Source organism: Aplidium turbinatum, chromosome 17 (assembly GCF_918807975.1).
Source record: "Aplidium turbinatum chromosome 17, kaAplTurb1.1, whole genome shotgun sequence".
Lineage (NCBI taxonomy): Eukaryota > Metazoa > Chordata > Ascidiacea > Aplousobranchia > Polyclinidae > Aplidium > Aplidium turbinatum.
In genome coordinates, this window is record NC_137488.1 from 3,889,843 (window position 1) to 3,902,793 (window position 12,951).

The following is a 12,951-nucleotide window of genomic DNA, read 5'->3' on the forward strand; positions in this document are numbered from 1 at the left end:
GCCACTGGTTGTAGCGATCCATTATTGCGTCAGACAAGTTTTCCTTCCTAACAAGTGAACCATTTTAACCCATTCGTCATCTTCTAAACATTTTGTATTTTTCCATCTAAGCTACTTTAAACAGAAAAAAGACAACAGAAATAAAACTGTTCACATCCACCCTTTGACGACGGTCAGACCAGCTCAGCTGAGAAAACATTATATTGACTGTGTAGTTTTACGTAACAATTTGGACGACTGTTAAAATGTAATAATTTGTGATAATGTTTCACTGTCCTGTAGTTTCACTATCCTGTAGTCTAATGTTTAAATTCAGTTTTTGTTATAGATCTACAATATTATACGAACACCTTCTGATAACAATTATAATTCGAGTGATAATTGTGTGGAAATAGTTAATTGAGTCAGATAGTCAAATTAGTTAGAATATCCGTTAGAGAGATAGAATTTCATTAGACAGCTAGGCTAATTGCCATTTTAAACCATCGCTAACCTAAAACTATCCACATTCTTAACATCCTTACACGTAAAATAAATATTACCACATTGAAATCATTGTTATAATCATTGTTATAACCAAAATATGACGAATCTGGTAAGTAGAATATGCTACCAAATTTTTATTTCTATGTCAAAAAAAGAAACAAAAAAAACGCGAGCTCATAATTATCTTCTAAAAAGCATGTTAAAAAACCTTTACGCGTTGGTTTGCCAACAATTGTATGTAATCTACAGCTCTTTTTTTAAGCACCATGCCAACAATCTAGTATTGCTTGTCAAACGTATTGTACACGCAATGGAAGTGATGAAGCAAATTGTTCAGCGGCAGACCACTTATTTCAACAGCCGATGTCGACAATTTCTTTATTTTTTCTAAGATTAGTTATCAAGAAATCGATGTCATATCGATATCAATGTGCATTGTAACTTACATTAAAAGAGGTAATTAACTTTTTCAAAATTTGCATTGAATTGTTTTTGTTCCGTCTGAAATCTCACCTTTGTCATCATTTTTAAAAACTTTTGCAAACCACTCTTGCTTCCCTGCTTATGACGTTTTTTTAACTCACGAAGCTTTGTTGCACTTTCAACATTTCTGTAAGCTACATTTTCTTACTTGGTCGTTTTACCCCAATACGCCCTGGATTTGTGTGTCTGGTTAGGGAAAGCTAAATATATCGAATACTGTTACTTAGTGATCCACTTGCGCTGATTTCAGTGTTAAGTAACTTTCTAGGCGCTATGGCTCAACACTAGGGCCACTTTTATTTGGACCTAAAAAAATTTTTTTCGACTTTATTTTTATCAAACTTTGACTTTATTTTGACCTAATGAAATTGCTTATTTGTAGAGGCACAGTTCTTCCTTGAAGTGACACCAGTTACCAAAACATACTATTTTGTCGATTTCAGACCCAAACATAATACAGTATTTCACCGAAAAGTCAAGGTGTTTTATGGATTAAGTTATGAAAAGTGCGTCGTGTTTTTTGGCGATAAATTTAGCTTTAGGCAGCTTTTGTTATTCTGTCCTTGTGGAAAAGGCACTATGCCTTGATTTTCTCCGCATGGCAAATTCTAGTAAACAGCAAATTAAATAGGGAAGACGTAATGTAACCCCCTTCACGAACAACAGGAAGGTGCTCACTGTCATAAAAAGCAATTCTAAACCAGGTTGCCCAATGCCCATCTCGTAACCAGCACAGGTAACGGAAGCGACGGTAAGCCGGCATCACGAACATCTGTGGACCGGTCTTTGTTTTTAACTGTTGCTACGACTGCGTCTATGACTCTATGTTTTTGAAGTAAGCACAAAACTTCCTGCTTTTATAGGTTAATATGGTTTAATTGTGTCGCAGTTCTTGATTTACAATGCTTCCACTAGGATGTCGACAAAAATTACTCTCAAGAAACACAAAAAGTTTGTCAAAAGCCATAATTTGACAAATTTTGACTTTATTGAAAATTTTGACTTTATTGTCAATTTTGACTTTATTTTGACCTATAAACTTCTTAGAAACAGTCACCCAGGTGCTGAAAATAACTTTAATCTTTGATTCGTGGACAGACGAGGTCCTTAAGAATTTTTGACTTTATTAACTCATCCGATGTATGTTGGCTATATTTCATTTGGCAGATTCGCAAACTTTCCTACGAAAATACATTAATTGAACAGCCGCCTTTGGAGTAAATTTTCAGAGCGAATGCGGGATGTTCTAAGTAAATGTTCTAGTAGATTCAAATAGACATCTACTCGAAAGCCTTGATGATCTAAAAGCAAGGTGCTCTGCACAGGATTTGGCAGAGTTCAACCATAGAGCAAGAGCTGACGTAATGCTCTTGGCTACGGCCGTGTGACACACGATGAAGAAGACTAAATGTTTGTGATAAATTCTGGATCTGTCTGCAAAACTTCGAATTAGATAAGAAAAACCTCCGAATTATTTTTTCGACTATGATTAAGCTCCATTTTTGAGATGTACTTTTTATTTACACAAAGATCTTAACGTTTTACCAATGTTACCTTTCAGAAATTGTTTTCTAAAGTTATAAAATATCTCCCTTTTTTATTTAATTTGATTGAAGCAACAAAACAGCGATTGTTCATTAAGACATCTGTCGTCAATCTTCAGTTTGCTCCTGATCTTTAACAAGTCAACAATTCCAATCTGGAGGCTGATCCTCCCCCGCGAATGACAAGCCGGAAATATCTGGCGGTAACTGGTTCAGGGAAGCGATTGGTCACGTGAGAGTTAGGGTCCCTGTTTCCTTGAAATATCTGAAAAACGAAAAACACGTTGCAAAGCTTCAGTTCTACCTCCCAAGTTACGGCTATGATCGAATTTTTGTTGAAAGTTGCCAGCACTTCCACAAAACCAGTCAAGCTATAATATCACTTTGCGGATTACCCAAGTGATATCATATTGCATGCTGTTAGAGCAGTGGTTCCCAACCTTTTGGTTGTCACGGACCCCTTTAGACAAATTAATAATTCTGCGGACCCCTACCTAAATTTTGCCTGAAACTCAATTAACGTACTATTGACTATTGTAATAATTATGCTACTCAACTACTGTACTGTGTCATATTGCATTGCCGCTGTGACTCCTGCACCAAATATCAGGTTAACAGTTGCTCAAATAAGAAAATGAATGAATTGTTCAAGAAATGTCAGCGGTATTTGAATATTAAGGTGATCCGAAGTGCCATGCCGAAACTTTTTCAACGTAAGCAAATTTAAAAAGAGGGCTGTTGTTGCCTTTCCTGAAGTAAACGACTGAACTGTGGTTGAGTTTTTGACAATGCAACACGCATGTCATCTTCAACGTCCAGGCGATGTTCAGTTTTTATTGTAACAAGAGCTGAGAATCCTGCCTCGCAAAGGTAAGTGGTTATGAATGGTAACAAAACAATAATCGCTTGCTTTGCCAAGAATGGGTAGGTTTGCAGTTGTGAGCACCAGAATTCTTCCACAGTTTTTGAATGAAATTTAATGCGTAATAACTCTTTCGATCTCAAATCATGAGAATGTAATCGACGTGCCTTGTGGTAAATGTAGTTTAAGGTCAATGTAGGCTACACACTGTAGGCAGCAGCATAAATTTATTGTAATAGATAGGCTACCGGTACTGTGGCGGTACAGTTTATTCTCGCGGGCTTGAGCTTGACACATTTGCATTTAAAAAGAGAAATAAAAGTAAAAAGATCGCTTTTCGTTTTTTTTCTCCAAAATTCATCAAGGTAATCACGGACCCCCAAATGCTTTCTCACGGACCCCCAAGGGGTCCGCGAACCCCAGGTTGGGAACCACTGTGTTAGAGTAAGACGATAAGGGGGTGCTAAATTGAAAATTTAGAATTAAAATTAACAATGGATAGAATTGCTTAGCAGTTTAGAAATGTCGCATTTGTAAAATAAGCTATTGAAAAGAACCTTTTATCATACTGTAATTTAAGAAATGTTATATTATATCTTTCTGGAATATTTATTAATTATATTTGTTTCTATTTAGTCGTGATATAATGCTTATAGGCATACCACCTTGTAAATGAATTCTGGAAAAGAGGGTTGTCAACAAACCGGTAAATATCATTTTCACTTTATTCATAGCTTTGTGGCATGAAACAGCTTAACCCGCTTTCGGGATTTTGCTCTATTTCGGTACCACAAACTTAAGTTGTTTCTGATAGAACACAAGGGTCGACTTGCCTTAGCAGGTGCCTTTCTACTAGCGGGCAACAAGAAAGATACACACACACACACACACACACACACACACACACACACACACACACACACACACACACACACACACACACACACAAACAAACTCAATTTAAATCAACCCCTTGTCAAAACGCGCTAGTTCTCAAGCTTGACCCGCCAACTCCTAGCCTGCTCCAACATCAGCAAGAGGATAATCGAGACAGGCAGATCAGCTTGAGGCAGCCAATAACCAAACTTTTACATCCACAGATTACCATCTACTGCGGTGGGTCCCTTCGGTCAGAGTAAGTCCCTCGCCTCCCTGGTAGGTATCTTCCATGTAAGTATGGTGTGCCTGCTGAGTGTTTGGGTGTGTGGACGGCTCCCGGAGCGGACGCACTAATGATGAGACAGAGAACAAATCCATTTCATATGAAAAATTGTAAACCTGCAAGATGTAGTGGTATCCATCTTGAACTCTGAGCGTTGCGCGAAAGGAAAAAAAATCTCGCTCATGTAAGGAAATGTCGGCCAAAGGGCGTGAGGACTAGCGAACCTCTCTCGCACTGGTGACCTCCGACGTTCAGAACAACACAGGCACTCTACCTTTGCGTGTCTCGGGCAAACCCAGCCCTCAGACACTGGTGTGGTGTTATGTGGCATGAAACAGCTTAATCCGATTATGGGATTTTGCTCTATTTCGGTACCGCAAAATTAAGTTGTTTCTTTTAGAACATAACCATAAGCCTACGGGTCGACTTGCCTTCGCTGAGCAACCCAACACAGGGAGCTCCCACTCTCCCATGTAAGGCAACGTCGACTAACGGGTGTGAGGACTAGCGACCCTCCCCCACAGCTTGTATAATTAGTTAATCAGCTGTGCCTCATATAAATTTCTTATACCGTAACTACACTTTGCTGTAACTGTTTTATTGTTTTCGTGTTCGTAAAGTCAAGGCTATTTTCCCAAGAGAAAACCCGCGACTCGACGCATTTTGACGACTGATTGCTTCCACAAGACAATTGCTCGCTTTTCCAACATAGAACAACGTAGGCCTACGGTAATCAGCTTGTTGGACGGTGGTGGTATGCGAGCAGAAAATTCGAATAGAATCATCTCACTCTCAGTGAAGATCGGGTGCAATATCAGGCAACTTGCACTGCTACACGATCTTACGTAGGCCTATATATTTTAACCGACTTGCCACCACATGCACAGATACAAAATTAGCCTACATATAGGTCTACACAGACAGTGGGCTGTAACAAATATAAAAAACATATTTGCAGACACTGTAACTCTGACAAAGAACTTCTGGGAACAAATGGACGCAATATAAACGTTGAGGTCCGACAAAGAAAGGATAAGAGTTGGAGCTAGACGGATTGCCCGAAAAACATTTTGACAAACTTTAAAGCTAATGGTTTGATGAAAGGTGAGTCCCATACTTGAATCCAAGCACCGGGTATGAGAAGGTAAGGTTCTCATTATACTAAGCTTTTGGCATTTAACGGGAGTAGGGTGGCCAGTTCCTTTCTCTCCGCCGCCTTTCCTTCAGCAACTACGCCCACCAAATTTATTACACCCTGGGTAGAGGTGAGCGGTGTTTTTCAACAACTAGCGCCGGGAGTCGAACTAGGATTGCATGATTGGAAAGCGAGCGCCTTATCTGTTGCGCCATCCCACCGCGGTTTGATGAAAACGAACTTTAAAAAGATGAACAATTTTTTTAGTTTTAAGCTCATTCTACAAACTAAGCGCCATTCTTTCGACAGCCCTCTCGACGCGCTGACAATGCAAAACACAATATTAAAAAATTAAATCAGGTGTGTGCAAACTTGCAGCGCTGCTGAGCCAACATAACCAGCTTAGACTGCGGGCCACAACAAGAAATATCTATTGTTCACTATACGCTATTATGACGAATGTGCACGCAACAAATGACCGCTGCGTGCGTGCAAAAGAATGGAACAGGCTATGGGCTACCACAGATAAAATGCTACTGCAATCACAAGATGTAACTACAAGGAATGTAGGTAAAGACTTGTTTGCTTGATTTTACACTTTCACTCAACAAAATAATGTTTACTAAATGTTGCAAACTTGAGTCATAAATGAAAATTATCTAACGGGCCACACATTATTTAAAATCCGGACCTTATCGTGGACCAAACATTTTAAGCTCGAGGGCCACATTTGGCCCCGCTGGCCTCGATTTGTACACTCTTGAATTAAATGAACACTTTAAACAGGGCAATGTTGGTATTGCTGATAGAATTAATTAAAAAATAAAAAGTTGTTTGTTCTATCGATAAACGTAGTTTTATCAAACTCACCATATTTTCCTCATTTTGTTGAATGGATCGCAACTGGTTTGCATTATTTCCATACAATATTTCGTATGAAGTGATCCAACAACAAGTGCTTGGCCCTGCTCCTTGAGTGGTGATTCCAGTAACACGAGTGGGCGCTCTCAAGTCAATCTGAATCCATTGCCCAACATCATTAACATCTGAACATAAATCAAATAAAAATAAAGTATTTACAGAATATAGATGTGGCACGAAGCAGCTAAATCCGTTTTCGGGATTTTGCTTTACTTCGTTACGTACCACAAACCTAAGTTGTTTCTGATAGAACACAACGGTCGACTTGCCTACGCTGAGCAACCCAACATCGGAAGCTCGCATGTAAGACAACGTCGACCAACGGGTGTGAGGACTAGCGACCCTCCCCCGCAATACAGAATATTATGCTGTCTGCATAAAAAATATCAGAATTATATAAAGGTTGCCACCCAGCGTTGCCAAATGGGGAAATAGGATACCAAATAAAAAAAATCTGGTGAAATTTAGAGGTCTTTGGTGTCAAGCTTTTTGACCTTGGAACCAAACAACCTTTTGGGGAAATCTGGTGAAATTTTCCCCACTGAAGTTTTTTCAACTTTTTAGCAAAAAATCCCAGCTCGTACAGAAAACGTTTTACAAGAGGTTTGCGCATGCGTGATGGCACTGTGTTGCAAGTTCAGAGTGACCAATTTGCGCTTTTCAATCAATCTTTTGAATCTGGCAGCAGTACTGTACCAGAAATCGTGTAGCTTTTGGCCTTTTGCCACTGGCATGGTGGCAAGCAGTGGCGAGACATTGCTTTTTAGAGAGTTCTTTTTACCAAAAAATTAGCCAAAATGGCAAATTTTATATTTAAAATTAGTGCAGGAGGTTGTTTTTAGCCCTGAAGCTAGACGTTTATAAACATCAGTGACCTTTTTCGATTCAATTCAATTTATTTTTCTTTGTCAGAAAACAACAGCAATGATAAAGTTACCATCAGTTTGCGGAAATAAAACCAACAAAAGGAAACGGCGGCAAAACCAAGAAGTTTAAAACGTGCATGCCATATAAATTTAAAGGATACGTCAATGAAAGTAAATTTAAGCACGGCCACCAAACCTAACAGTTTAAAATAGATGAATTAGTTGAAAGAATCAGTTGGCTCCACATACCTAAATCAACTGGCTGGTCTGACAGTTGATGAAGCCATGCGGACGACTGAACCTTACAACCAATACAAAAAAAGAAAAATCAAGAAAAATCATCTTACATAGGCTACATTTATTACAGTGGCCACTTATTTCACATTCATGGAATATCCTGAGCAGGATATGCAAAGGTCTTTCAAACTTTTTCATCAGGATGTTATTGCTTCTTTGAGTGCATTTTAACCCTGGCAGTAAAAGTTGTTGCTTTCAAAATAAAAACAGCAACTTTTTTGGTTAAGAACTTTTGATGTTTACTGATAATTATGATTTCTACAATTATAATCCGTGTATGCAATGTGTGATAAAACATGTGTTTTGCATATTCGTTTCATTTTTAGTCTTTAAAAACTATTTGTATTTTGAGGCGAAATTGGTTTATTTAGGGTATTTTAAATATCTGGTGAAATTGTATGCAATCTGGTGAAATTTTAGTTACTTTTTGGTGCCAAGCAGCTTCCAGCATCTGGCAACGCTGTTGCCACCAGAAGATGCTGCACAAGCTTCAATTAATACGTCTCCCTCCCAAAAATTATTTACAATCATTTTGGCTGGAATTATCCCAATCATTCGAAATTACTGCTATCTAGCACCTTGTGACTTTTTAACATATGCCGTGCCTTTGCCGAAAAACCGCAAATTAGACTCATTGCAACTACAAATGTTATGTGCATAGCCTTTTACTTCGCAACAGCTTTTGAGTACCCCAAGCTAAAATGTATAATTACGATCCTGATTTACCTTAGTTGTTTTTTTGAGTGAAGTATTAGTTGAGGCTTATGCAATATCTGCTAGTGGTAATCTTTAATAATTCTGAGTTTTGTTTTATGCAGACTGCAAAATATTCTATATCTTTTCAAGTGTTGACGATTTACTATTTTTGCATGTTTTTCAGTTCCTTTTGATAATCCTATTAAGGTGAAACAAGCTGTTAAGGTTTTTAGTGAACTATAGTAACTAATTTTGATATATAGATATAACTATTCTTTGCCGCAGTGATTTAATGTTCCCTCAACAGTAAATAAAGTGAGGTTATGCTGCTGTTTAGAATCACTGTAGGAGTAGCTGACGTAGGGGGATCCAAGACTGCGAGCATGCGATGCCATGTTGAGGTTTAAGAAAAACTATACGGGCTGCATAAAAAAGTGATTTTCAGCTTGTTTGCCACTCAAAAAAGTGATAAATAAAAATTAATAAAGAAAATACAATACACGAAACATCAAGCTAGCGGCACACAAAAAGATGGTCCGCTGTTTGGGGCTTGGTGTTACAGATACATGTAACTGGGCCGGTGTTGTAGCCCCACTTTACTACTGCAGATTTAGTACGGTCAACACCTGTTCGAACTCTATTCAAGGTTTTCCACTTTGCCTACGACGTGTTTGCTCCTGGGGGAAGAGACTCTGATGGTTGGACCTTCATTTCCGCGTATGATGAGCCATTTTCGAAGTGTTGCTTCCATTGCATAGCCTTGTTTGTTTTTTATTGAGATTAGTGTCTGAACGTGTGTTAGGAAGTTTTTCTTGATTTCAGCCGTGTCTGTGCAGCAGTTTGTCCACAGAGAGTGTCTTTCATCATGTTTGCTTTAGCCTTTCAGCTTCACTGTTAACATTCTAGTGGGGTTCCCTGCCAATGCATTTTTTCAATTTCATTTCAACTTGATGCAAAAGTTTTGTTCTTAGTACCAAATTGAAGGTAAGGGCCTATGGAACAATTCTGGTTCGAGTGTCAAGCTGTCAGATGAAGAAAAACAAAATGGCCGCCAAAATCCAAGATGGCTGTCAATTTCCAGATTTTTTCACATTATGCCTCGTAACTTTTATACTATTGAACCTAGAATGGTGATTTTGGTCTCGAAACCTAGGTTTGCATGTATGAATAATTCAATTAAAATAAAATAAACACGATTGGAGCAATATGTTTTCTTGCACTGGCGCGTGCATTTTAACTTAGTCTTTACGCATTTGCACCGAGGGCAGGTAATTGTGCAAGTGCACTTCACATCTAGATGGAACACTTCCTTGGCGAGGGACAGCGTGGTCCAAATGTGAAGCAGCTTGCCGTCCTCTTCCTTCCACCCATGGTCAATTGGGTTGATGACAGACATCATGGACATGTAGGCTGTTGCCCAGATGCTTGCTTGGAAGACACTTCTTTTAAGATGTTGATCCAAAGCATCACTAGTTGGGGGAATTCTCTCCACGTCCCTAGTTGTCTGTGAGAACAACTTCATTCGGACAAGGTCAACATCATTGTCCTCATTTGAGTACAGTCTACAGACAAAGCTTTTTGCCACTTCCTTTAACCTTGGGGATGTTTGGAATAGAGTGTCGGCAATAGTTGCAAATTGCTCCATAAGGGATGGAACTTCGTGCATCAACGTGCAGCAGGATCGCTCACCTTTGAACTTGAAGGAAGAAGTGCTGTCTGATCCAGTGAATGCATGGAAAAGGGCCATGGCTTTGCGTATTGTCGTGCCTAGGTTTATGGCAATAGTATTAAGGGAGATCATTTTGGTTCGCTTTCCCGCTTTGAATGAGATCCAAATGTCTGCTGCCGGGTTCAGAGCCTTTATGTGATGAAAGTTGCTCAGAAAGATTACCACAACATCTGTGTCTCCAGTATACACCATCCCAATTAACGAAGATTGGGGGTGTGGAGGAGATGTACTAAGACACGCGTCTCAGCTTCCTCATGGTTGCATTGATTCATTGGTGGACCGTTCCCAACATGGTGGACTTGATCACCTCAGTGATGTAGACATTCTTGTCGTTTGGGAACTCTTCTTCTGTTATCTTCGACAGGAATGTGAACAGTTCCTTCTTGTTAGGCTATCAACATTAGCTAGAAACTTCTGCCAATTTCCTGGGATTTTGGCAGTACCAGATATGCGCTGTCGGATGCCTGTTCCTCGTTTTTACCTTGTGCCTCTTTTGATCGTCAGTACACGATACTGGTCCCAAACAATGTCTACTCTTGTCGATCAGTTCAAGTCATGGCGAACTCTTGGGCAAAATACCTTGTCGAAGTACGAATCAAATGTCTTGCCTTGGACAGTTGTACCAGGAAGTGAGTGTATTAGTACTCCACCATCAATAATAACGAAGTCGTAAACATCTGGCGCAAGTAACTCCTCGTCGACAGAAATTGCGCTACTTGCACTGGCTTCCGTGATATATACCAGCAAATCTGACTTGGTACAAGAGTTGAGGGACCCTTTAGAAGACAACGCAGGTGGATATAGGGAAGATTCGTGCTGAAAAAACTTCTCCAAGTTCTCCCCGCGGCTGTCTAATACAAGAAAAGCTTGCCCAAAAAGCTCTGCGTGACGTTTAAAGTGCTGCATTTTCAGCTTAATTGCTGACTTTTTTTGTGTGTTCTTCTCATGGTAGAACACTAAGTTGTTGCGTTTGATCGGCGCTGTAAAACGTGTGTCATTGGAGTCAAGCACATTTTGTCTGAAGTTATTGTACTGCTCTTGTCCTAAAGACTCGACTTTATGGACAGATACAGCAGCAACCGCCGATTCACACATCTTTTCATCTAATATAACCATGTCTCCGCTGAACTCCCCAAAAGGATTCCCACTGCTCAGCAACACCTCCACCAGGTCTTTAACATGGCGTAGAAATCGGTGCTGAGATGCACATCCTTCTTCATGATAAGGGAGTTCTTCTTCATCATCGTCGTGAGCATTTACACCACTGAACTCCTCAATGACACGGCTGATTTCTGGGCCAGTCAATATCAAGCGTTCCAACGTGTCACGATTCTCAGTAAGACCAATAATGCCACCAACTCCTTTCACCCTTTTGTTGGCTTGCTCGTGTGCTTGATCGATAGGTAAGTGATGAGAAACGGTGATTGCTTTGAGTTATTGCCCAGTGTCCCATATTAAATTCTTCCTGGATGCTAAGTAGAAGACCTTCCAGGTCTCGGATAAAGATTGGAATCCACCTTGCGTAATTGTGGTGGTCTAGAGCAAAGAACAGAGGCGCAAGTTTCTGCAAGGTATTAACCATGAGTTCTAACTTCCTTTCCCAATGTGCCCGGATGAACATAAATATGATCTGTCGGTACTTGTGTATGAGTAGCCAGAATTTGAACGTTGGACTCTGTTGGGAAGCTACAATGACCCAATCCTCAAGAGCCATCTCGGTTCCACTGTCTTCGTATGCTCGTTTTAGAAGGCTGTTAAGTACCACTACAGTAACTTGATGGCCATATCTTGTTCTCATTGCATTGGATGCTTTCAGAAAAGCTGTGGCTGCTGCTTCTGTCTTCACTAGCCAAGATTTTCTCAGGGTTTCAGGCCATCCAGATCCACGCAGAAGATCTCCCATGGTGCTCCACAAAGCCATCTCAATGTGGAGCCCACCTAGCATAATCACAATCTTTTCTTCCCCAAAAATGTCAAGGAAGGTCCACTGCATTTTTTTGGCGATGTCATAGAGTAGTTGATCCACTACAAACACAGGGACTTGGTGTGGGTTGAGGTGCTCAGTTTTCTTTTTCACCAGTTCCATTCCATGTTGAATCATTTCTGGAGTGGTGGCTTTTTCGTGGAAAAGTGGCAAGAGGGCTTTAATGCATTTTTCCGGTTGTCCAACAGAATCTGATCGAGCAGCGTGGTAGGAAGATCACATCGCTGGAGTGTGCATTTCTGCATCGCAATCCATCAATAGGATGCTATTTACTGCAGCCATCCATGCCTGTTCGTGATGTTTCTCCTCATCGAATGAACTCGTTATCACTAGTTGCGGATCTTTTCTCGAAGGTTAGTTGACAAGATTTCGGCCCACTGGTGGTACAAACGTATACGAACGAGGCAGAATGGGTTCACTGTTACGGGTTTCTGTTTTCTGTGAATTGATTTGCAGATATTCTTGGTTCAACCCAGGCGTCTGTGATGAAGGAAATTGAAATATTGAAATATCAGTTCCATGAAATGATGAGCTTGCAGTGCGTGATGTGGGATTGTGATCCAAGTTATCCAGAGCTGCCACCGTGAAAATGCCCTGACGTAAGTTTGTAGGACAAACTATATCAGTGTTGTTCCTTGCATGAAATCGCCTAGGTGCAAATTTAGATTCAATGCTGAGGACTTTCTTATATGACACGCTCAGAGCCAAACTGTGTAGCACAGGGGTTCTTAAACTTTTTGAGCCGCGCCCCCCTTTGACGTGCCATCCAAACTTGAGCCCCAACAA

At 40.1% G+C, this 12,951-nt stretch overlaps 1 protein-coding gene across 2 annotated transcripts in view; it reads right to left on the reverse strand.

Moving 5' to 3' along the window:
- Window positions 1–2,537: 2,537 nt before the first annotated feature.
- The window catches only part of LOC145786993 (EGF-like repeat and discoidin I-like domain-containing protein 3), a 41,911-nt gene continuing 31,497 nt past the window's right edge, over window positions 2,538–12,951 (reverse strand). For both annotated transcript variants that reach the window (XM_082598744.1, XM_082598743.1), the window contains 2 exons: window positions 6,543–6,718; window positions 2,538–2,778 (listed from right to left, as the gene is read on the reverse strand). In XM_082598744.1, coding sequence (XP_082454870.1) covers window positions 2,647–2,778; window positions 6,543–6,718 — 308 coding nt within the window. In that variant the 3' untranslated portion in view covers window positions 2,538–2,646. The remainder of the gene's footprint in view (window positions 2,779–6,542; window positions 6,719–12,951) is intronic.